A 25,118-nucleotide genomic window follows, 5' to 3' on the forward strand; every position below is an offset into this window, starting at 1 on the left:
TGCTTCGGGTCCAGTCAAGAAGAAAATTCATGAGCTGTAATGTGCTTCGGGTCAAGACAAGAAGAAAATTCATGAGCTGGAATGTGCTTCGCGTCAAGACAAGAAGAAAATTCATGAGCTGGAATGTGCTTCGGGTCAAGTCAAGAAGAAAATTCATGAGCTGGAATGTGCTTCGGGTCAAGTCAAGAAGAAAATTCATGAGCTGGAATGTGCTTTGGGTCAAGTCAAGAAGAAAATTCATGAGCTGGAATGTGCTTCGGGTCAAGTCGAAGAAAATTCATGAGCTGGAATGTGCTTCGGGTCAAGTCAAGAAGAAAATTCATGAGCTGGAATGTGCTTCGGGTCAAGTCAAGAAGAAAATTCATGAGCTGGAATGTGCTTCGGGTCAAGTCAAGAAGAAAATTCATGAGCTGGAATGTGCTTCGGGTCAAGACAAGAAGAAAATTCGTGAGCTGGAATGTGCTTCGGGTCAAGTCAAGAAGAAAATTCGTTAGCTGGAATGTGCTTCGGGTCAAGTCAAGAAGAAAATTCATGAGCTGGAATGTGCTTCGGGTCCAGTCAAGAAGAAAATTCATGAGCTGTAATGTGCTTCGGGTCAAGACAAGAAGAAAATTCATGAGCTGTAATGTGCTTCGGGTCAAGTCAAGAAGAAAATTCATGAGCTGGAATGTGCTTCGGGTCAAATCAAGAAGAAAATTCATGAGCTGGAATGTGCTTTGGGTCAAGTCAAGAAGAAAATTCATGAGCTGGAATGTGCTTCGGGTCAAGTCAAGAAGAAAATTCATGAGCTGGAATGTGCTTCGGGTCAAGTCAAGAAGAAAATTCATGAGCTGGAATGTGCTTCGGGTCAAGTCAAGAAGAAAATTCATGAGCTGGAATGTGCTTCGGGTCAAGTCAAGAAGAAAATTCATGAGCTGGAATGTGCTTCGGGTCAAGTCAAGGAGAAAATTCATGAGCTGGAATGTGCTTCGGGTCAAGTCAAGGAGAAAATTCATGAGCTGGAATGTGCTTCGGGTCAAGACAAGAAGAAAATTCATGAGCTGGAATGTGCTTCGGGTCAAGACAAGAAGAAAATTCATGAGCTGGAATGTGCTTCGGGTCAAGTCAAGAAGAAAATTCATGAGCTGGAATGTGCTTCGGGTCAAGTCAAGAAGAAAATTCGTTAGCTGGAATGTGCTTCGGGTCAAGTCAAGAAGAAAATTCGTAAGCTGGAATGTGCTTCGGGTCAAGTCAAGAAGAAAATTCGTGAGCTGGAATGTGCTTCGGGTCAAGTCAAGAAGAAAATTCGTTAGCTGGAATGTGCTTCGGGTCAAGTCAAGAAGAAAATTCGTGAGCTGGAATGTGCTTCGGGTCAAGTCAAGAAAATTCGTGAGCTGGAATGTGCTTGGAGTCAAGAAGAAAATTCGTGAGCTGGAATGTGCTTCGGGTCAAGTCAAGAAGAAAATTCATGAGCTGGAATGTGCTTCGGGTGAAGACAAGAAGAAAATTCATGAGCTGGAATGTGCTTTGGGTCAAGTCAAGAAGAAAATTCATGAGCTGGAATGTGCTTCGGGTCAACACAAGAAGAAAATTCATGAGCTGGAATGTGCTTCGGGTCAAGTCAAGAAGAAAATTCATGAGCTGGAATGTGCTTCGGGTCAAGTCAAGAAGAAAATTCATGAGCTGGAATGTACTTCGCATCAAGACAAGAAGAAAATTCATGAGCTGCAATGTGCTTTGGTTCAAGTCAAGAAGAAAATTCATGAGCTGGAATGTGCTTCGGGTCAAGTCAAGAAGAAAATTCATGAGCTGGAATGTGCTTCCGGTCCAGTCAAGAAGAAAATTCATGAGCTGGAATGTGCTTCGGGTCAAGACAAGAAGAAAATTCATGAGCTGGAATGTGCTTCGGGTCAAGAGAAGAAGAAATTTCAGGAGCTGGAATGTGCTTCGGGTCAAGACAAGAAGAAAATTCATGAGCTGGAATGTGCTTCGGGTCAAGTCAAGAAGAAAATTCATGAGCTGGAATGTGCTTCGGGTCAAGTCAAGAAGAAAATTCATGAGCTGAAATGTGCTTCGGGTCAAGTCAAGAAGAAAATTCATGAGCTGGAATGTGCTTCGGGTCCAGTCAAGAAGAAAATTCATGAGCTGGAATGTGCTTCGGGTCAAGACAAGCAGAAAATTCATGAGCTGGAATGTGCTTCGGGTCAAGACAAGCAGAAAATTCATGAGCTGGAATGTGCTTCGGGTCAAGTCAAGAAGAAAATTCATGAGCTGGAATGTGCTTCGGGTCAAGTCAAGAAGAAAATTCATGAGCTGGAATGTGCTTCGGGTCAAGTCAAGAAGAAAATTCATGAGCTGGAATGTGCTTCGGGTCAAGTCAAGGAGAAAATTCATGAGCTGGAATGTGCTTCGGGTCAAGACAAGAAGAAAATTCGTGAGCTGGAATGTGCTTCGGGTCAAGTCAAGAAGAAAATTCGTGAGCTGGAATGTGCTTCGGGTCAAGTCAAGAAGAAAATTCGTGAGCTGGAATGTGCTTCGGGTCAAGTCAAGAAGAAAATTCGTGAGCTGGAATGTGCTTCGGGTCAAGTCAAGAAGAAAATTCGTGAGCTGGAATGTGTTTCGGGTCAAGTCAAGAAGAAAATTCGTGAGCTGGAATGTGCTTCGGGTCAAGTCAAGAAGAAAATTCGTAAGCTGGAATGTGCTTCGGGTCAAGTCAAGAAGAAAATTCGTGAGCTGGAATGTGCTTCGGGTCAAGTCAAGAAGAAAATTCGTGAGCTGGAATGTGCTTCGGGTCAAGTCAAGAAGAAAATTCGTGAGCTGGAATGTGCTTCGGGTCAAGTCAAGAAAATTCGTGAGCTGGAATGTGCTTCGAGTCAAGAAGAAAATTCGTGAGCTGGAATGTGCTTCGGGTCAAGTCAAGAAGAAAATTCATGAGCTGGAATGTGCTTCGCGTCAAGTCAAGAAGAAAATTCATGAGCTGGAATGTGCTTCGGGTCAAGTCAAGAAGAAAATTCATGAGCTGGAATCAGAGCTAGCAGGGTAAGATTTTCATATGTCAAACCTTACCAACCAGTCATGAATGGTTTCACTAACTTTACTAAACTAATTGTGAATTTATTATTTGCAGTTTAATCAATACACAAATTAGTATATTTTAAATTTTACCTTAGTGACCCACAGCATAATCTGTTTTGTGAATGCCATATGTTATTTACTCTAGTGGTTTCAAACACATGAGAGTGCTTGGAAATAATATGAAGTTCACTCTTTTTATCTACTTGAATTTTTATTTGAGGGTTTTTTTCTCTCTTACCTTCTTTTGGTAATATCCTTCCAGCTAGCATTAAAATATATTTTTGTGTTTAACAGCCTATGTCATTCTTTAATAACACTAACATTAATCTTCATTTGTCTCATATTTTCTGTGTACCTCTTTCTCTTTTAGCTATAAAATCTGTCAACAACTACATTTCTCTTCCATGAGTAATCCCATGTGTGCATGCAGTATATGTGTTACTAAGCTTCTGTCCACCTATCGTGTGTGTGCCTTCATTCAAGATTATATATTATACAAATATACATATGTGTGTGTTTGTGTGTCTGTGTGTGTGTGTAAATACTATACAATCACCCCCCAGTATTGGTCCCAGGACCTCTTTAGATATCAATCTCCTTGGATACTCATGTCTCTTTTACATAATTGCATAGCATTTGCATATACTCTACTGAATCCTCCTATGTTTTAAGTCATTGATAGATTATTAACACTTAATAGAAGGTAAATGTTATGTGAGTCCTTGCTGTGTCATTCAAGGAGTAATGACAAAAAAATTAGTATGTGTTGAGTACAGATGCAGTTCTTTTCCTGAGTATTTTCAGTCTACTGTTGACTGAATTCCTGAAAACAGAACCTGCAGGATAGAAGGGGGTGATTGTAAAGTCTCCTGCACACAAAAATATGTATGCCTTGCAGATGCAAATGATTCTACCAGAAAAAAGAATAAAATGGTTTAAAAATGAATAAAAAGTGTTTTCCAGTGTCTTGAAGCCCCCATTATGGCTGGTTACCATTGGTTAATGGAGAGCTTGAGGCTGTTATGATTCAAGCCAATATTTGCATCTCCTTAACTGTCTGTCTTTCCAGTTTTGTACCTCCTGCATTTTGTCAGCATGGTTGTACCAAAGACTGAAATTTGTTCCTAAAACACACTTTCAGACTACCTATTATTCCTCTGTTGATTTCCTTTCTCCTAAACTGCTTCTTTTCCTCTTCAACTCAGATTTCAAAGATGATGTTTCTTGTCTTTTTCTGTTTCCAATAATCTCAATATTTTCTTTTCTTCTCTTTGCTTTGCTTTCCTTTTGTTCTTTGTTTGAGACTGAACCTATATATTTGCACATGCTGGACACATACTCTACCACTGAGCTGCACCTCCAGCCCACCTTCAGAGTTTTGTGTGCTCTTTCTTTTCTTGTTCACCATGGTTAACAGATACCTAATTATGTTTTTAAAATCTTTAACATTCAAATACATGTAAGTATATTTTTCTTCATTTTGGTTTCTGATCTCTGGGCTTTAGCTAAGATGAATAAGTTAGTGTATTATGTTAACATACCAAAGAGGATAGTAATTATATGAATCTTGTGCATGGTTACAGTATTAGCTCTTTACTGTCACATATACAGCATAAACTTTTACTGCATATTATTTATCTAAGATTATATTTCTGTCAATGCTTTCAAATACTGTTAGATTGAAACAAATGAAAGAGAATAGTAATTTCTAAACTTATTTTCATGTTAGAATATAATATCTGTTTCAAGAGGTAAAACTTCAAATTTCACTCTGTACATTCTTGCAGATATAAGAAACTTGTTAAAAGAAAAGAAACAAAGTTAGATGAGCACAGAAGTGGAGACCTTTATTTCCATGGAGATACAAATTCCAGTGCACTTGAAGTGAATATTCCAAATACCAGGCTAATCTACAAGGTAATTTCTTAGTAGTTTTGGGAACAATAACTACTTAGTTTGGGGAACTATACATCATTGCATTTTAATCAGTGAAGGGAAGGATATTTTTTGACTTTTATTTGATATAATCACTCCTTTTCAATTCAAAGGGTATCTTGTTGTTTTAAGCCCTGGCCAATGATACAAAGCCAACATACAGACCATCACATAACCTCAAATCATGTGTATGAAATGAATTTTGGGATGTTGGTTGCATCTTTATTAAAATAGTTTACGTAGGTTGAAATTCAGTCATTTAAAATGTGCAATTTGGTTGCATTCAGTATATTCAGAGTCATCACCCCAATTTCAGGAAATTCTTTCATTCTAAAAAGAAAATTCAGACCTTTCAACCATTGCCTACCTCTTTCCTGGCTCACTGTTAAAGAACCAGTGATATACTTTGTAGATTGTGTTCTTCTGGACATTTTGTATCAAAATACTCAATATGTGTCCTGGCTTCTTTTGGGACTGCCTTCTTTCACTTAGCAGGTTCTCAAGATTCATTCATTTTGTAGGTATCTGTACTTTATTTTCTCTTCTAAGTAATGTCCTCTTGTGTGTATTTTTAATTCATCAAGCAGTTGATGGACTTGCAGTAGTTTCCATTTCAACAGTTATTCATACTGCTGTGCAAATACATGTACAGCATTTTGTGTGTGCCTGCTTTCATTTCTCTTGGCTTCTGTGTGGAGTCATGTGGTAACTCTCTGTGCTTAACCTTTGGAGAAACTAGCAGTGCCGGTCCATTTTCCAAACTTATTGCACCATTTCACCTTCTTCCAGCATTGTATGAGAGTTACAGCATCTCTGTATCCTTGCCAAGAGTTTTTATTCTTTTTGGTTGAAAGATTCCATGCAAATGAAGTGAAATCTGATTGTGACTTTCCCTTGCATTTGCATTTTACTTTTATAATGCAACTTCCCTATTGGTGAGTAAGGGCGTGGTGTTGGGCATATGTGTTTTCACAAGCCGATTGACATTTGTGTATCTTCATTGGACAAATGTATACTTCAGTTATTTCTGCATTTTCAGTTTGAGTTACCTTTTCCCTTTTCCTTTTTTTTGAGACAGGGTCTTACTGTGTAGCTCAGGCTTTCCTTGAAGTCCTGAAAAACATCTGGCCTCAGCCTTTGGAGGGATTCCAGGTGTATGCCACCATGCTCAGCTTTGGGTTATCTTTTCTGCTTTTTGAGTCCTTTATATATCCAAAATATAAATCCTTTATCAGATACACGATTGTCAGATATTTTCTGTCACTCCGTGGCTTACCACTTCACTTTCTAGTCCTGTTGGACCCTGTAAGTGTCAGTTCTTGTGGTAGGACTACTTTGTCTTTACTCCTATGGAGATATTTTTCTTTCTGTAGGACACTGGCCAGTTCATGTCTTGCTGACTCCATGACATGAAGGGAAGTCAGGCTGACAAAGCAGAGCCCATTGCTGTCCTTTTCTCCATGCAAACTTTTCATCTTCCATCCAGGGCATCCTTCGTATCTCCCATTCCTCCATCTTGGCAGAGCATCTGCTAACTCAGAATGCTATTCACTGCATGTTTCATTAACTCTTTGTCATTCACAGTTATCTCTAGATTGTTAACAACTAGGAGGGGGGAAATGAAGCTAGAAGGGGATAGCCTTTTTCTTTAGAAATTGAGCCAACTGTCACCTTACAGTTCACAGTCCCATCCTCATTTGCCCTGCTATTGGTTCATGTGTACCACACTGGGGCTGATTTTTTGGGGGCACAGATTCTACATGCCAGAAACCACAGTTTCATGCATACACATATCTCCTTTCCCATAAGCAGAGATGCCTAACCTTGCTTTATCCTTCAATAAACATGTTGTTTACTTTTCTCTTATTTCTGAGACAAAATACTCAACCCTAATAATTCAGGGAGGAAAGATTCATTTATCTCAGAGTTTGTGGAGGGTTCAGTCCATAATCATCTGGCTCAAGGACAGAGTGACATGGCAAAGGGGCAAGAGTTCCACTTGACAGGAGACAGCAAGAGCTTCATTGAGCCAAAGAATAAAGAGTAAGCCTCTTTCCCTCCCTTGTATTGTAATCAGACTACCACTCCCGAGAGTGGGTATAGCATTCACACCATCTCCGTGCCCTCTTGTACAGGATGAGCATGTTTACACAGTGAGGACATGGAGCTTCTGTTGAGTCACTTCCTTAAATGTCTAAATTTCTCAAGTTAAAACAGTGTATCAGCCACTGCAACCATTACCAGTCATTACAGGGCTCATGGATTAAACAGTTCAGCCCAAGAATAATTTTTCAAGAGTATAGTTCATAAAAATCAAGCAGTGTTCAGGCAGTTTGACAAAGACAGATAGTAGTCAAAGTAGTGATATGAATTTAAAATTCCAAAGCCTATTTGTATCCCATGGGGAAATGTTGTTATATGGTCTTCTGCATGTGAACACACTTGAACAGGTTAAAGAAAAGCTGTATTTCTTTTCTTCCCTTTCTAAGGACACTACATTTGTTGTACTTCTGAGATTAAAAATTGCTCCACAGTGTTCCTTTTTCCTCATTAAAGAAAGGAAAATAAAGTTTTAATACCAAATTACTAAGCATACAGAAGTACCTGTTTTAGAACCCAGTAGTTGAAATCTTTATATCTGATTTTGAGTATTAAACCAAATAATTTTGTTGCTTTTCAACTATTATTTTTCATGTGCTTTCCATTCTTTCATGTCTCCTAACTGATCAGAAAGTCCAAAGAAACCAGTTTTCCTCCTAGTAATAACCTACAACTGAAAGGAACTTTAGAAAGCCTTCTTCCTCAGTCATCTCAACATTTATCTTCTATTCAAGCTGATCATATTAGCACTGTTATTGATAAATGAGCCTCATTATTTGTGAGAACCTACTAGGGGGCTAATTTCTGATTAATTTTTTTTCTTCTTGTCTGTTTTTTTTTTTTTTTTTTTCTTTTTCTTTTCCTTTTTATCGGTACCGGGAATTGAACTCATGACTGCCTGCTTGCAAGGCAGGCACTTATGCCGCTGAGCTAAATCCCCAGCCCTCTTCTTGTCTGTTTTTAAAAACTTCTTTTTTTCCCCTCCTTGTACATGAAACTTATGCTGGATTGTAGTAAATTACCCCCAATTTAGTAGTTTAAGACAGTATTTATCTTCTGCCCAACGCTAGGGCTTGAGAGCAGCTTGGTGAGGACAACATGTCTCTGCTCCCCTAAGCTCATTGGTGCAAGCTGGAGGCTGCAGATCTGGAATATCGAGGGCTGGTTCACTGATGGGTCTGAGTGTGGTGGCCATGGGCTGGAACCATATCCGAGACAGGCAGGTGCTCTAAGTGTCTTCCTCCGCATCTGGTCAACAGTGTGAGACAGCATTCTTCGCCTAGTTTGGGAAGCCACAAGACATCACTTTTAGCACACACTAGTCAGTAGAAACAAGACAAAGGTTGACTTACATGTTATCTAATAGAATATTGTAAAAAACATGTCCTAAAACCAGTACACTTTACAAACCAGCTATAATGTTTTTTTTTTATTTAAAGAGAAAAAAGAAAGGAAACAAACAAACAAAAAAAAAAAAAAAACAAAGCAGTAACAGGGTACAAATAATACAGAATTTCTAGAAAAAAATATACAGTAAGAAATCACTAGTTAATAGGTTATACATTGTCATCTTAGAAACAGTTGTCCAAATTATAAAATTAAAGCACATAAAGTGCACATTCATACAGTGAGATTGCAGACAGTTCCATTCAATGATCCAACAAAAGCTTAGTAATATGGTTTTCCATTCTACACCTCAAACATACATGCAGTTATATCCCTTAGACCACCTTCCTTTCCTCTCTTTTTTACAATAACAATTGCACTTTTTGGGTTTTTTTACTCCCACAGTTCTTATTACTTTTTTTGAAGAGAATGAAACCTAACATAACTAAACAAAACAGAGTCGGTTAGAACAAGAGGATGGGCATAGTACATGATGCAAAAATAGAATATCAGGTGATCAAAAATGGTTACCATTGTGCCTCTTGCTATTTTTAAAAAGATACTAAAATTGAACAACCCAGGTTAAAACCTTTGCAATTAATGAATGAAAATATCATATGGCTTCAAACCAATATCATAATTACCACATACTTTTATGTATTCTTATCATTTCTTATACTAGGGAAACTATTTGGTATTAATACATGCGAGTTTGATTTATTTCATTTATGAGTATGGTCTCAAGCTGCGTCCATTTATTTATAAATATCTCAATGTGATCATTCTTTATAGCTGAGTAGTACTCCATTGCATAAAAACACCACAATTTTTTTATCCATTCCTCAGTTGATGGACACTTAGGTTATTTCCAAGATCTGGCTATTACAAATTGTGCAGCTATAAACATGGGTTGACATATATCACTGTGGTATGATGCCTTCAGTTCTTCTGGGAATATGCCTAGAAGTGGAATAGCTGAGTCAAATGAGGCTTCCAGTCCCAGATTTCTGAGAAATCTCCAGACTGACCTCCACAATGGTTGTACTAGTCTACACTCCCACCAAGAGTGCAGGAGAGTTCCTTTTTCCCCACAGCCTCTCCAGCATTTGTTGTTGGTGGTTTTCTTGATCTTGGCCATTCTTTCAGGAGTGAGATGAAACATCAGTGTTGTTTTAATCTGCGTTTCTCTAATGACCAGTGATGGTGAACATTTTTTCATCTACTTATTTGCCATTTGCATTTCTTCATCTTAAAATTGTTCATTCATCTCAGATGCCCATTTTTTGATTGGATCTTTGAATTTTGGGGGTCTGATTCTTTCTAATTCTTTATATGTTTTAGACAGAAGTCCTTTGCCTGAGGGGCAGTTCACTAAGATTTTTTTCCCAGTTTGTGGGTTTTCTTTTCACTATGCTGGAGATTTCTTTTGACGTGCAGAAACTTTTTAATAAGAGGCAATCCCAATTATTGACTCTGGGAAGTATTTCCCGTGCGGTTTGAGTCCTGTTTGTGAATTCTCTACCTACTCCTATGTCTTCAAGGTTTTTACCCAATTTGTCTTCCAATAGATTCAGTGTTTCTGTTTTAATATTTAGATCTTTGATCCATTTAGATTTTATTTTAGTGCATGGTGATAGGCATGGGTCTAGTTTTAGTTTTTGACATATGGAGAGCCAGTTTTTCCAATACCATTTATTAAATAAAGAGGCTGTTGTCCTTCCAGTCAACATGTTTGGCCCCTTTATCAAAGATAAGGTGGTTGAGTGTTTGTAGTTGTGGTTGTATCTTCTAATCTATTCTACTGATCTTTGGCTCTGTTTTGGTTCCAGTACCATGTTGATTTTACTAGTTGCTTTGTAGTATAACTTCAAGTCAGGGATTGTGATACCTCCTGCCTTGCTTTTGCTCCTTAGAACTGTCCTTGCTATTCTAGGTCTCTTCTCGCTTCAGATCAATTTTAGGAGGGAATTCTCTAGATTTATGAAGTATGTTGATGGTATTTTTATCGGGATTGCATTGAATCTGTATAACAGTTTTGGGAGAATGGCCATTTTCACAATATTTATTCTTCCTATCCATGAGCAAGGGATGTCTTTCCATTTTCTGACATCGTCTTCAATTTCATCTTTCAGTGTATTATAATTTTCCCTGTATAGGTCTTTCACTTCTTTTGTGAGAGTAATTCATAAGTATCTCATTTTTTGGTTGCTAGTGTGAAGGGTGTGGCCTCCCTTATTTCTCTGTCTGTGATTTTGTTGTTAGTGTATAGGAATGCTATTCATTTTTGAGTATTGATTCTGTATCCAGCTACATTACTGAATTTATTTATTATATCTAGGAGTCTTTCAATGGAGTTTTGGGGATCTTCTATATAGAGTATCATATCATCTGCAAATAATGATAATTTAACTTCTTTTCCTATCTTAACGCCTTTTATTTCTCTCTTGTCTAATTGCTCTGGCCAATATTTCCAGTACTATATTAAATAGGAGCGGTGATAAGGGACATCCTTGTCTTGTGCCTGATTTTAAAGTAAAGGCCTTCAATTTCTGGCCATTTAATATGATATTGCCTGTTGGTTTGTCATAGATGCCCTTAATTATATTGAGGTAAAGATCATCTATTCCAATTTTCTGCAAGGTTCTTATCATAAATGAATGTTGGACCTTATCAAAAGCTTTTTCTGCATCTACAGAAATGATGTGATTCTTACTTTTGACTCTATTAATATGGTGTATTACATTTATTGACTTACATATATTGGACAATCCCTGCATGCCTGGGATGCATCCCACTTGGTCATGGTTTATGATCTTCTTGATGATTTGCTGCATCCTATTTGTCAATATTTTATTAAGGATTTTTGCCTCTGTGTTCATGAGGGAGATTGGTCTGTAGTTTTCTTTTTCAGTTGGGTCCTTCTCTGGTTTTGGTACTAGAGTAATATTTGCTTCTAGGAACGATTTAGGAAGGATTGCTTCCCTTTCAATTTCATTGAAGAGTTTGAGGAGTGTTGGCATTAGGTCTTTTTTGTATTTCTTGTAGAATTCTTCAGTGAATCCGTCTGGGCCTGGGCTCTTCTTTGTAGGTAAAGATTTAATTACGTTTTCAATTTCATTAATATAAATTGGGTTACTCAGTAGTTTTACATCTTCATGACCTAGCTTTGGGAGTTTGTATGCTTCTAGGAATCTTTTTATTTCCTCTGTGTTATCAAACCTTTAAGAGTAGAGGTTTTTGAAATAAGTGTTGACGATCTTTTGTATTTCTATAGCGTCTGTAGTAATTTCGCCTCTTTCATTCCTTATTGCATGAATTTGAGCTTTTTCTTCCCTTTTTTTTAATAAGGTTGGCTAGGGGCTTATCGATTTTATTTATTCTTTCAAAGAACCAACTCTTTGATTCATTGATTTTTTTTTTGATTGCTTTTTTAGTCTCTAGTGCATTGATTTCTGCTGATTTTAATAATGTCTTCTCTTTTGGCTTTGGGCTTGACTTGCTGTTCTTTTTCTAGATGTTTGAGGTGTAACATAAGGTTATTTATTTGTATTTTTTCTGTTTTTCTGATGTGGGAACTCAGTGCAATAAACTTTCCTCTGAGGACAGCTTTCATTGCATCCCACAGATTCCAGTAAGTTGTATTTGTGTTTTCATTTGTTTGCAGGTATTGTATAATTTCTCCTTTAATTTCCTCTGTGACCCATTGATTACTCAAGAGTGTGTTATTCAGTTTCCATGTGTTTGTGGGATTTTTGCAGTATCTTTTATCATTAATTTCTAATTTCATAGTGCTATGGTCCGATAGCATGCAAGGGATAATTTCAACCCTTTTGCATTTATTTAAATTTGTTCTCAATGATGGGGCAGATAGTGGAATGAAGGGGAAAAGTAGAGAACCAATGGCAGAAAAACAGCATAGCAGAAATGAGGCAGAGAAGGTTGGCTGTAATCTCTAAAATAGATAGCATTGATACAATAATGAAAAGAAACACAGGCAGAATAGATCAGGAGATAGGGTCCATCAAGATGCTCTGTGTATTTTGGTGAGAGTGTAGACTGGTACAACCTTTGTGGAGGTCAGTCTAGAGATTTCTCAAAAAGCTGGGATTGGAAGTCCCAATTGTTCCAGCTATTCCACTTCTAGGCATATTCCCAGAAGAACTGAAAGCATCATACCACAGTGATATATGTGCACCTATGTTTATAGCAGCATAATTTGTAATCGCCAGATTTGGAAACAACCCAAGTGCCCATCAACTGAGGGATCGATAAAAAAGTTGTGGTACTCCACAACACTTCTATATAAGGAGTACTACTCATCTATAAAGAGGGATCACATTGAGATATTTATCAATAAATGGGCGCAGCTTGAGACCATACTCATAAGTGAAATAAATCAATCTCACATGTGTGAATAATATAAGAAATGATTCAAATATATAAAAGTATGTGGTAATCATAATTCCTCATTGTGTGGCCTTGAAGCCTTATAAAACTTTCACTCATTAACTGGAATGGCTTTATTCTGGGCTGCTTGATATTATTGCCTGTGATGAAATGAACAGCTATTTTGAAAATAAGACATCATAATAACTAGTGCTGATTTAATATCATCTTGTTTTGATGTCCCACCAAACTGTTGCTCTTCTGTCTCCATTGGTTTTATCATGTTGTATCTTACTGGATTTTATTATATGTGATAGTATAAACAAAAATTTTTATAGGCAAAGAGATAATATAGAAACCATTGTTCATTTTCTGTTAGCTGGTTCTAAATACCCTGTAATACTTTCATTCACTTGAATGGTTTCACACTGTTTTGATATGTCTGATGCTATAGTATACGAAGTTATATTCAAATATTTCAAGGAAAAAGACACTATGGTAACTACTATTAAGTCAGATTATTTGGTGGTGAAGCAGTAGGTTGCTTTCACCTGTATTGTTATTTTGCTATGTCCTCTTTTATCTCAATCTCCCCCTCATTCATTAAAAAATTATTTATTTATTTTTATTGTTTTATTTTTTTTAATTAAGGGGAAAATAAAAAATTAGCAGGATGTATTATAGCAACTTTTTTGATTTCCTATTAACTTGATTTAAAGTCCTGTATTACTCCCACTATCTTGTTTTGACTCATCAGACTCTGTTCCCCTCTGTTTGATAGTAACAGGTTTGAGAGTATAGGCAACTACTTTGAAGGCAATAAAATTGACTATGATGCCCATTCTGGTTTGACTATTATTTTTTTTTAAGTCCTGTAATGTTTACAATGTTTAGGTTTTATTAGTCTTGTTCTCTACTGTTTTGTTCAAATTAATTATACCTAATGATATAGGCAATTCTTTTTAGGGAAGCAGGTGACATTATGGTAACCATTGTTGATAACCGTGTAGTCTGTTTTTACATCATGTACTATGTCTATCCTTGGTTTTGACTGACTGCTTTGTTTTGCCATATTTGGTTTTGTTTTCTTCCAAAAGGAGAGTAATAAGAACTGTGGGAGTAATAAAACCCAAAATGTGTAAAATGTTGTAAAAAAAGAGAGAGAAAAAAAAGTGCTCTAAAGGATACAACTGCAAGTGTATTTATGTGTGTTAGATAGATGACCATATTACTGATGTTGGATCATGGAACACAACAGTTTGCAGCCTCACTGTTTGAATGTCCACTTTGTATGCTTTAATCCTGTGACTTGAGCAACTGTTTCTAAGATGACAATGTGTAATCTATTAACTGGTGATTTCTTACTGTTTTTTTTTTTTTGTAGTCCTGTATTACTTGTACTCTTACACTGTTTTGTCTTGTTTTTTTTTTCCTTTTAAACAAATTTTAAAAAATAAAAATAAAGAAGAGCCTGGAGCGAAATATTCCAAGCCCTGAAAGAAAATAACCTCCATCCCAGATTGATATACCCTGCTAAACTCTCTCTAGAAATTAATGGAAAAACAAGATGCTTCCAAAACAAAGAGGAACTTGGAAAATTCGCAACCACCAATCCAATTCTACAGAGAATACTGCAGGGCATTCTAGAGACAGAAAAAAGTACTCGGATTCCAGGAACAGTGGCAGAGAGGCCTCAATGCATGGAGCAGAAAACAGAATAAAGAAATAAGCAGATAACTGATGGCAAAAAAAGAACATAACAGAAATGAGGCACAGAAGGTTTTACTCAAAACTGATCCAATTGATAGTATCAAGTCTGAGAGTATAGGCAACTACACTGAAGATAACAAGACTCTACAATGCACATTCTGGTTTGATAACTGCCGGTTTCTGAAGTTCTATACTATATACAATGTTGTGTTTTTATTATATGCTTATATATTCAATTATACTATGTGTGATGATATAGCCAATTCTATTGGATATAACAAGAGACAACACAGGAACTATAGTAGAACTCATTGTACAACGGTCTTATGTCTTTTTCTTTCCATGTGTTTATAGGAATATGTTTTGTTTTGCTTTGTTTTGTTTCTCCCTCTAATATAGAAAGGATAGAAATACATGTTAAGACTCATACATGTGTAGAATCTATAAACAGTTTACGAGAACTGATCTTATGACACATAATGAAATGAACAGATACTTTGAAGAAAAAGAGACCCTAAAATACCCAGTGCTGATCCCGGAGTGTCATAATGTGACACCCAGCAATAGTACTATTCTTTGTTCAGAGTGATATTAGCCTGCTTGGGTTTATTCAATCTCAACATAATTGAAGATATGGATACCTGCATGTATGTTTAAGTGTATAGGATTGATAACCATATTTCTAAGTTTTTGTTGGATAGTTGAACAGAACTGGTTGCAATCTCACTGTTTGAATCCCCATTTTATATGATCCACTTTAATATCTTGAATAACTATTTGTAAGAAGACAATCTGTAATCAATTAGTGATTTCTGGTTTTTTTCTTTGACATTATGTATTATTTCTATGCATTTTCTGTTTTGTTCAGTCTTTCTTTAAATTAAATTTTTTAAAAAAAAGACACTACAGTACCCAGTGCTGATCCCGGAGTGTCATGATGTGAAATCCAGCAATACTATTATTCTTTGTTCAGAATGATTTTAATCTGCTTTAGTTTAATCTAAACATAAATGAAGATATGGATGTTTAAGTGTATAGGACTGACAACAGTGTTACTAAGTTTTGTTGGACAGTTGAACAGAACTGTTTGCAGTCTTGCTGTTTGAATTCCTACTTTACATGTTCCATTTTTATATCTTGAACAACTATTTGTAAAACAACAATATGTAAACATCAACTAGTGATTTCTTACTGGTTTTTTTCTCTCTGAATATATGTAGTATTTCTACCTATTTTCTGTTTTGTTTAGTCGTTCTTTAAAATTTTTAAAAAGTTGAGTGCACTAATATTTGATGCATATATGTTTATCTGTTTATCTGTTTTATTATTTCCTTAACCAATATGTAGTGAGCTTCTTGGTCTTTCGATCAGTTTTGCCTTGAAATCCACTTTATCTGAAATTAGAATAGCTTCTCCTGATTTTTTCTGGGTTCCTACTGAATAAAATATTTTTCCATTAGAAAAAAACATGCCACTGAAAAGGTGGGACAGTCTTCTCCTGTTCTTAGCAATGATTCAGCTGTGCCTGATACTGTCCTTGAAAAAGAGCAGTGATTGCCAGGAAAGAGCAACCACAGGTGGGACAGGTTGTATATTGATAAGGTGATTATTAAACTGTCATCCATCAGCTGGGTGACATGCACATGCCACAGTCCTGCTCTTTCCACATAAGCTGCAGCTCTGTATGGCAGGAGCAGTGTCCATAAAGAGACACGCTGGCTGTTGTGCCTCCTCTCCACATAGACCTCTCCACTACCAGGTCAGGTTCAGCAGGCATGGGCCTCTCCCAGGTCACTCTCTGTGTTCTCAGAGGCCAGCGGTATCCTGACGCCAACTGCTTCCCATCCTCAGGATTGAAATTACACCAGACTCACGATGAAGTCTTGGAAGCCTCAAAGGCCTCAAAGGTGCCTCTTGTCACATAACCTGAGGCACAAGGAAACCAGTAGCATTCCTCAATTCACAGTGTGAATATAGCCCCAACTTCATGGGGACACCACCTGCAAAGCAGGGCAAGTCTCATGTGGCAGAGAGGAGATGTTGGTAGCATCATCACCCTCAGTCCAATACAGGTGCCTCCTCTGCAGTGGCCCCTGCAAGTGACTGCACACAGAGGGAAACTTTCTTGCAGCAGAGAGCTTTCCAGGTCACAAGGAAAGCTAGCACCTCCCTGTTTGTAACATATGCCCTACCCTGTACTGCTGGGCGTGACCTCTGTACTACTGTGTGTGACCTCACTACTTCTTAATGTTTATTCAAGACCTTCAAGCTGTTCTAAAAAATAAAAATCCAAGCCATGCAATTAGGTTTTCCTTTATTTTCAGTTAATGAATATAATAGCATACCACTGACTTCAAAGGGAAAGATTTCCAAATAAACAGCCACTGTCAGTAAGTTCTAGCAGAGGGGGCAACTCATGGGCACATCGGGCCTGGATTAATGACAAAGGAGTTTAATCAGATGCCCAGGAACACTCAGAAATCAGATTTTCACTGCATCCCTAGAAGCACATCTGGTACACATTTTTGTCTTCAGAAATAGCAAGCAAATAACAGCAATAGAGAGAGAGAAAGAGATGAGTGCTGTGGAGCTGTCAGTGAAGGGCAGCACGGCACCACAGGACACAACCCATCTCTGAGTCCCAACAAGAAGGGCATCGAGGACCCTCACCCTGCACCTGCCACATTAAAGCTAGTCCCTCATCTAGAGCATGCCCAGCCCTCACTGCAGAGACAGTGGTTATTTATACACGGGGGGACCCTCTGAACCTCATATCCCATTGTGAAACTCCCAGGGTTACTGTAATCCTTTTCCAACTATTAGAAACAACTCCAACAGCTGTATATTAAATCATGAGACTTTGTCATGCTTTGTTTCACCATTTTCCCATTGCACATTTGGGCTTTTTTGCATGATAAACCAACAAAAGCATTTTTTGAGACAGGGTGTCACCATGGAGTCAAGGCTGACCTGAAACTCAGTAGGGGACGAGGCTGGCCTCAAACTCATGTTGATCCTGCCATCTCTGCCTCCAGTGTGTGGGGATTGTAGACTTACGATGGTCATATGACTGTGTGATGAGGAGTTTTCTGCCTCCCTAGATTGTGAGCCCTCAGGTTTGTTTCCAGCTGTGTATTTCTGTTCTGAGGGAGGATGTAATGCAGTGGGGAGACTTCAGCATTTGTCAAGTCACTGAAGGAAAGAGCCTCTGATTTGCACTCAGGCTTCATCCACACAATGTTCCTGAGCTTCCCATCAGCTGTGCACAGTCACTTCCCTTATCTAAGGTTTTTCTGTAGTTCTTTTAATAAATCCTCGGCTCCCTGAGAAGAACTGCATGCCGACCTTGTTCTCCCAGAGCTCGGGACACAGGAAGGGCAGAAGATGCCAACTTTTAGGCATAAATTTAATAGCCGAGAGTCTTGATTGATAATCCGTAGACTCTGATTACCATGTTCAACTCAAACAGGAAAGGTAAGCAACTACTTCCACCTGAATCGCCTACACCAGTGCTGCCCAAATGAAAGCTCTCTCTTGGGTATTTTCATGTAACTGAAGGTCTCTGTAGTGTAAGAAGAGGCAAAAAGAAATGCAGCGTTCTGGTTGGCCGATCCATCTGCTGGGGTTTTCAGAGCGAGCAGAGGAGCGAGAGTCCCCTTTGTGTTTCTCCCAGACACAGTGAGCTCCCCAGCCTCCGCCAGCGACCCTGGGATCCACAGCAGTGCTTCTGGCAGAGCTGCAGGAAGCGCAGGGGCAACCAAGGTCAGGCTCCCTACGGTTTATTTATTTTTCAAAGACAGTGATTTTATCCAGTTCGTTTTAGGTACATATAATGATCACATTCATTATAGAGAATCCGCATCTGTACAGGACAGAACTTGATTCTTTTTTCTTTCTCTCCCTTCTGGAGCCCTCTGTTTAACCTCAGGCTTTCTGTGGTGTAAAAGCAGCACCTGTGAGGTAAGACAGACACTTTGTTTCCAGGGGTTACTATTTTTAGAAAGTGTGAAAAGGCATGTTTTCAAAGTTAATATAAATTGTGTTTTAAAATTGTTATGATTGTAATAATTCTCAGGATAAAAGGGCCAACTACAGCCAAAATATCAGGGAGCTGTTAAAAATGGTCTTTTTACTTTCACTTTAAGAAAAATCTTTTTCTGTTAAGACATACTTTCAACACTTATTTATATAAATATGGCCTGTGTCTACAAAAACTCCCCCGCACGCCTGCCTGTGTATGGCACCTGCATTTCCACTGCTGATCATCGACTGCCTCCCTCAATAGACCAGTGAGCGCAGCCGACAGCGACGCAGAACACACGACACCTCTGTGTTTCCAGTTTCTGACGCCAAGACTCAGGGTAGGGGGACGAAGGAGGCTTTCAGTTGTGTCCTGTGAATGTCACAAAGCTGGGCAGATAAGCAAAAGAACCAGGTGTCCTCTATCCTCACCGTGCCTGCTCTGGAGAGGATATGAAGATTTAGAGCACTGGTTTGAAAACTGCAGTCCAGTTACAAATACTTGCAATTAGTAACAGTGCAAATCAATGGCGCAGGCTGACAAAGGACACAAACCTGTATTCTAGGCCAGAGTGGGAACGACGAAAGCGACAGCTCAGAGAGAAGGCTCAGTGAAGGCAGAACCTGGGTGTGGCATGGCGGGGAGGAAAGGAACAGAAATGACGGGAGGCAAAGTGCAGAGACAGAAAGCAGCAAGCCTGCACGGGAACCCTGACACACCGCTGGCTGGGGTAGGAAGCCCAGATACTGCCCTGCTCCGGTGCCAAAGCCATCGCTGAAGGAGCCGGTGCAGTGTACTGACTTCCTGCTGCTCCTCTCACCTGCAAACTGAGGCCTGAGAGTAATGTGGGGAGGTAAAGAGGTAAAACTGTGTCTCCCTGGCAAGATGATTCTCCCTGACAAAGGGCGCCAGGAAATTAAAGCTGGGGCATCACTGGGGAGCACAGAGGTGGTACCCTACAGGCAGTCATGGGCCCTGCCTGCACCTGAGCCTCCACATCACCCACAGTCAAGAGCACGCTGGCTCCTCCACATCCCACAGCACCCCTCCACTCCTGCAGGGCAAGCAGCCACAGCGAACCACTTGTAGTTGTTGTGTCGTACGTCAGTGCATTTCCAAAATTTTCAAATGCCTCCTGGTACACACCAAGCTTGGGGAAAAGCAGAGAATTTACGTGAGGGAGGAGATGGCCAGCTGCATCCTGAACAGAAACACCTGCATGTTTAAAGAAAATAGAAGCCCCTGCATTTGTGGGGTTTTTATTTTGTTGGCTCTTAGCAAGGGTTAAACTGCTATTTTCCTAACCTATTTCTGACATTTTTGTGCTGTTCCACAGTCATACTCCTGGCTGGACATAAGCTGGCTAGTCTCATGTCCTGTGGCACCAGCTGCCTAAGCTGGGACCCAGGGTTAAGCTTCCAGCTCCTGTTAAAGAGGAGCAGAACAGGTGTAAGGGCTACCACTAGTAGACTCAAGGAAGAGCCCTTTGAAAAGGGAAACAGAGTGGGCAGCCACAGCTCCAGGCCCCAGGCTGAGGTGGAGAAGCAATAGAGCTAAAGAACCATCTGCTTTAGGGAATGCAGGGGCAGGGCACTGGGGGCCAGGATTTCCCACTGTGGACAAAGTAGGCTGTGCTGCCTCGGTTTCCCGTAAGACCCTGCCTGGAGGGAGCAGGATGCAAACAGCCTTTGCTGAGGCCCAGTGAGTGTTCACTTACAGTGGTTTCATCCCCAAGACTGGATGTGGTTTCTCACACCCTTTCCTGTTACATAAAATCATAGTTACATAAAGGCTACACAGAGTTCTTCTGATGTAGGTGAAGCAAATGCACTCTTCTGGCGAAGAATATAAAATAGAATATAAGATTCACGTACTGTGTGACTGCTAGTAAAATACATTAACTTTTAGAGTGTAGAGGACTTCACCAGCATTTCCAGCACCCATGGGTGAAGACAGGGTATCCCTACCTGTAAGTAGAGCAGCCCCAGTATGGTGTTGAGCTCCGTGTTTTCCAGTGAGAATCTGTAACAGAGATGCTCTGAGGGAGGTGATGGTGACAAACATGGACACTCAGGCTGTTATGGTTTGTGTCTGGATGTCCCCCTGAGCCTCATGCAGTCATAGGGCTTTTTCAGAGGTGGATGAATCTAGCATGCGATGCTGGGATTAAGGGCATGTAATTAGTAAATCATGCCAGTAACTGCTTTGGCATAGTTCTGGCTAGGATTAAGGGTGTGAATGCTACATCCACTTTGCAGGAAGTCTTGTCATACCCTTGTGGCTTTTCTGTCACCGTAAATGATTGCCTGTCTGTCATGCTGCCCTGCCATGGAATCAGCCAACTATGACTGACACCTCTACAAACTGTGAGCTAAATAAACCTCTCCCCTTTAACTTTGGGTATTGAGTGCTTTGTCTGAGCAACAAGAGAAAACTAAGACACATGCATAGCCAGCTGCCCTCGTGGAATTTGAGGCGCTGCCGCAACTCCTTTGCCCAAAGAAATTCATGTGAAAGTAGGTCCTCTTCAGCCAAACCCAGCTTAGAAAACTTAGCGAGACTTTGTCTAGAAATTTTTAAAAAAGATTTTTTTTTTTAAATGACTGCACATGTAGCTCAGCACCAAGGCCCTGGGTACTACACATTTAAAAAGTAGGTTTCCTCAACCCTGGCTACAGCAAGGTTTGTATAGATAATTAAAAAAAAACCAAAACCCCAGATTCGTTTCTTAGGGCCATCATACTAAGAACAGACCTGTGGAATGTGCTGTGTGACTGCCATGACCATGTTGATGAGGAACAAGGCTTTACAACCAGGTGAGCATGGAGCATACAGCTTAAGCCAGTCTTCCTGCAGGATTTCTTTCTTGTTTCCACTGTGCTCACAATGCCATGCAGCATAATGTTCCATGTAATTTAGCACTGCAAGGCCTCTGATACTACTCTCCAAATTAAACAGGCCATATGCTAAACAGCCAAGTCAAACACAAGCAGAGACACACCAGCCACAGGGACAAAGCAGGCCCTGGAGGTAGACTCTGGCTTCAGTAAAACAGCGTCTACCTCTTCAGTCCCTATGATACAGACCTGGTCAAAAGCCACAGCAACACTGGGGACACTGCAGGGTCATCAGACAGAAAACCAGGGGTGCACAGCATGACCTCCTGCCCCTAAGGAGTGATGCAGGGTGCTGGTCATATGCAGCAGAGTCAGAGCCGTGTGAGTTGGCCATGCAAAGCTTTTGCAGGGGTGCCGGGAGGGAATGTGCCTTTCACCTCCGACATCACTTCTATCCCCAGACCACAAGTGGCACTTCCCAGGTTCCAGCAGCATCTTACCCACTCGACAGGACCACTCCCTCCACAACCTTGGTTGTCACCTGTGCTTGAGCAGTCACTGCACACGACCACCTTGGGGTCCGTTACATCAAAGTGACAACTTCCAGAAGGCAGGCACTGAGAATCCCAAATACCACAGAGTTCCCCAACCAATTACATGACTCTTCCCTGCTTGCCCAGGGAAACAGCCTCAGTCAACAAGTTTATTGTCCATTTTACTGTTAGAGACAGGGTCTCACTTTGTAGCACAGGATTCCTTCGAACTCACAGTGATTCTCCTGCCTCAGCCCTGAGTGCTGGGATCGCAGGCCTGCGCCACCACACCAACCTATAAGTATCTTTCGTAGTTTACCAAACCAAAGAATTTTTCTGGATTTTTAAAATTCAAAGTGTGACTGAAAAAAATATAGAAAGCAATGTGACTGAAACAATCAGAAAATTTCCTGTCATAGTAGAATACAGAGGTAATTAATAAATTAATAGAAGTCTAAGCTTCGTTCATAGTCTAATTTTCAGGAGTAAGAGACCCTGAACTACAGACCAGACATCTTAAAAAGAGACCAAACAAATGAAACTGAGAACACTTCGTTACAGCTGCCTTACTTAAACCAAACCAAACCAAATCCTGTAGAGCAAAGAAGGATCACATGTGTACTGAGGGAAGAAACATGAAACTCCACTGCAAGGAAACCAGTCAGTTCCACTGCCAGCAGGGGTCTGGATGACCCTAGCAATGTTTTTAAAAAGAAAACACACTGGCAAGGTCCTGTTCTTCTGTAAGCTCAGCACTGTGGGAGGCTAAGGGAAGAGGATTGCCAAATTCAAGCTCAGGATGGGCAAATTAGTTACATACTGAGACTATTCCAAAAAAACCATTTTTAAACAAGTGTTGTGGATATAGCTCAGTGTGAATGCCCTGGTTCAATTTCCAGTGCTGAAAATAAAAAAATTTTTTAAAAGACCAAAAAAAAAAAAAGAAAACACTGGGACTAGAAGTGTATGTCAGTGGTAGAGTGTGCTTAGCAAGTGCAAGGCCCAGGGTTCAAGCGCCAGCACCAAAACAACCAAGACACTGCTGAGCCAGGAGATTCCGTCCCCAGTGTGATGTCTAGAAATACAAGCTCTGTTGTAAAGCATGACACCAAAGTGGCAAACTGCCAGCTGCCCTAGACCTTGCCCGGTACATGTCTTGTCTGCTGCTTCTCTTGCCGCTGCGTGCTGCTAGGTCTGAAGTGTGTCACTTACACCCCACTTCCGGACGCTTACTCCCTGTTTAGCCTCAGGTGCCGTCACCCTCACCATTGAGTATGGGTCCGGGGCACTGAAACCAAGTGACACACAGCTGTGCGTTACACGGGAGACAGAAACAAGCTCCCCGTATGAAGCCGCTCACAGGAGCTGGCAACCTAAACTGCTGGCAGGACTCACGCACACACGTGCTCTCACTCAGGCTCATGTCCCCACTCTGTGTCGTCTCTCACTGCTCTAAACAAGGAAAGAGACACTCATTCCACAGCCTTCTTGTAGATCTTGATCACCTTGTCCCGTCACCCTGCAGCAGGTGAATCTTCCCCAGTATGATGTAGGTCAGGTCGTGCCTGCTCAGCTGGAGCGCACTGTGCAGCTGCTTCTAGGCCTGGCGAGCGTGATGGAGGGAAGCGAGTCACTACCCGGGAAGGACGCTGCAGGGGCCCGAGTTTCAGCAGGGCCTCCACCTGCCTGACACCAAGACACTGTGCAGCTTGCAGTATGGGCCACCTGCCTCTGAAGCTGACTCTTGAGCACACAGGCGCAAGCAAAACCTCTCAACAAAACCCCTGATGCAGGAACCGATCCCATGAATCGGCAAATGGGACCACATCCAATTAAAAACCTTCACAGCAAAGGAAACAGTCACCAGAGTGGAGAGATAACCTACACAGTTAGAAAAATTGTGGACTCCTTGGACAGAGGACTGAGACTATATTAAGCTGAGTGGTGAGGCACGCCAGTAATCCCAGCATTCGGGAAGCTGAGGCAGGAGGATCAGAGTTTGAGGCCAGTATGGGCCATACTGAGTTCAAGGCCAGCTTGAACAGTGAGACCCTGTCTCAAAAACATGGCATGGATATCAGCTCTACTTGGTTATTATGCAAATGACTGAAAATACTCATCTGACCAACGGAAATCTGGGGTATTTCTGAAGTCAGATGTCACTTACTTTGGGTGCTTTAGGTGCCACTCTCCTTCTTCAGTGAAAAGCTTGGGAACCTGTGTTTTAAAAATGAAGCCTTTACATTGATTATCCATGAGCACCTGGTATTTTTCACTTAAGCCCTCAGTATGTAGAATGCTTACTTATTAAACTAGCCACATACGAGCACAGAATTTATTGACAAGGTGCTCTCTTTTATTAAAGCCATGACACTGGTGGGTTTTCACTGATAAAATTTTGTAAAGAAGTTGTTAGGGATAGTTTAACGACATGCAAAGAGCAGATGATTGACTTTTTGCGTGGGTGATGAAGAGGGTTGTTCTCAGAGAGTGAAGTCATGGCAGTAGTGTCATAATCAAGAGGCTCATCCTGCCTTTGCCCGCGCTGGGCTGCGTTTATGGCTCTGGTTTCAGGACACTTCAGTACTCGTGTGACTGCCTTTCACATTGGCTATCACCACATGCAGAATTTTACAGCCTGGCCTGTAAAAGGACGTGGCCTCTGGAACCGTGGCCATGGATACCTTCACCCCACCTGACACTGTCCCAGTGGGTTCCCTCCTCTGGGCAGGGTCACTGCTTAATGCAGGTTATAAGATTTATGTTCAGATGGTGCCAAGGGTTTCTATGAAAGAATCTTGTGAGATAATTATCTGCTGCAAGTGTGCAAGTGTGGTGGTCCATGTGAACGTGCGAGGGTCCCACACACAGTAACACTTGCCCCTGTCTCAGTTCTCCTGCAGCTGGCGAGTGACGCTTTGCCCAGTGACATGACCTTGGCCCTCGCTTACCTCCTCGCCTTACCACAGGTAAGTTGGTCCTCACAAATGGAGAGTTTTAAAGAACCCAAGGGCTCTGTTCTGGGGACCCTTCTCAGTGGAAGTGTCTCGCCTGCTCATGCTCACCACAGCTGAGAGGACCCCGTCGAGTCTATGGAGGGAATCCTGCAGCCTAGTGTAAAGCCTGTCTTTCATCCACCTGTCCCTCAGAGCACCT

At 40.5% G+C, this 25,118-nt stretch overlaps 2 protein-coding genes across 4 annotated transcripts in view; both read left to right on the forward strand.

Moving 5' to 3' along the window:
* The first annotated feature begins 47 nt into the window (after positions 1-47).
* On the forward strand, positions 48-16,873 carry LOC134474784 (protein Daple-like). 3 transcript variants are annotated; one of them, XM_063243452.1, is made up of 3 exons: positions 48-3,018; positions 4,842-4,971; positions 14,327-16,873. In XM_063243452.1, exon 1 carries the CDS (start codon positions 250-252, stop codon positions 2,869-2,871), a length of 2,622 nt encoding a protein of 873 aa, XP_063099522.1. In that variant the 5' UTR covers positions 48-249; the 3' UTR covers positions 2,872-3,018; positions 4,842-4,971; positions 14,327-16,873. The 3 variants fall into 3 exon arrangements, with proteins under 3 accessions (XP_063099522.1, XP_063099523.1, XP_063099524.1); XM_063243453.1 differs by having other exon boundaries at positions 14,330-16,873; XM_063243454.1 differs by lacking the exon at positions 4,842-4,971.
* Positions 16,874-17,917: 1,044 nt separating this feature from the next.
* The window catches only part of LOC134474788 (NBAS subunit of NRZ tethering complex-like), a 33,931-nt gene continuing 26,730 nt past the window's right edge, over positions 17,918-25,118 (forward strand). The window contains exons 1-2 of the mRNA XM_063243479.1: positions 17,918-18,333; positions 24,855-24,931. Coding sequence (XP_063099549.1) covers positions 24,893-24,931 — 39 coding nt within the window. The 5' untranslated portion in view covers positions 17,918-18,333; positions 24,855-24,892. The remainder of the gene's footprint in view (positions 18,334-24,854; positions 24,932-25,118) is intronic.

This window comes from Cavia porcellus, unplaced genomic scaffold (genome assembly GCF_034190915.1).
Source record: "Cavia porcellus strain 051 isolate PalLab524CR breed Dunkin Hartley unplaced genomic scaffold, mCavPor4.1 scaffold_38, whole genome shotgun sequence".
In the NCBI taxonomy this organism is placed as follows: Eukaryota; Metazoa; Chordata; class Mammalia; order Rodentia; family Caviidae; genus Cavia; species Cavia porcellus.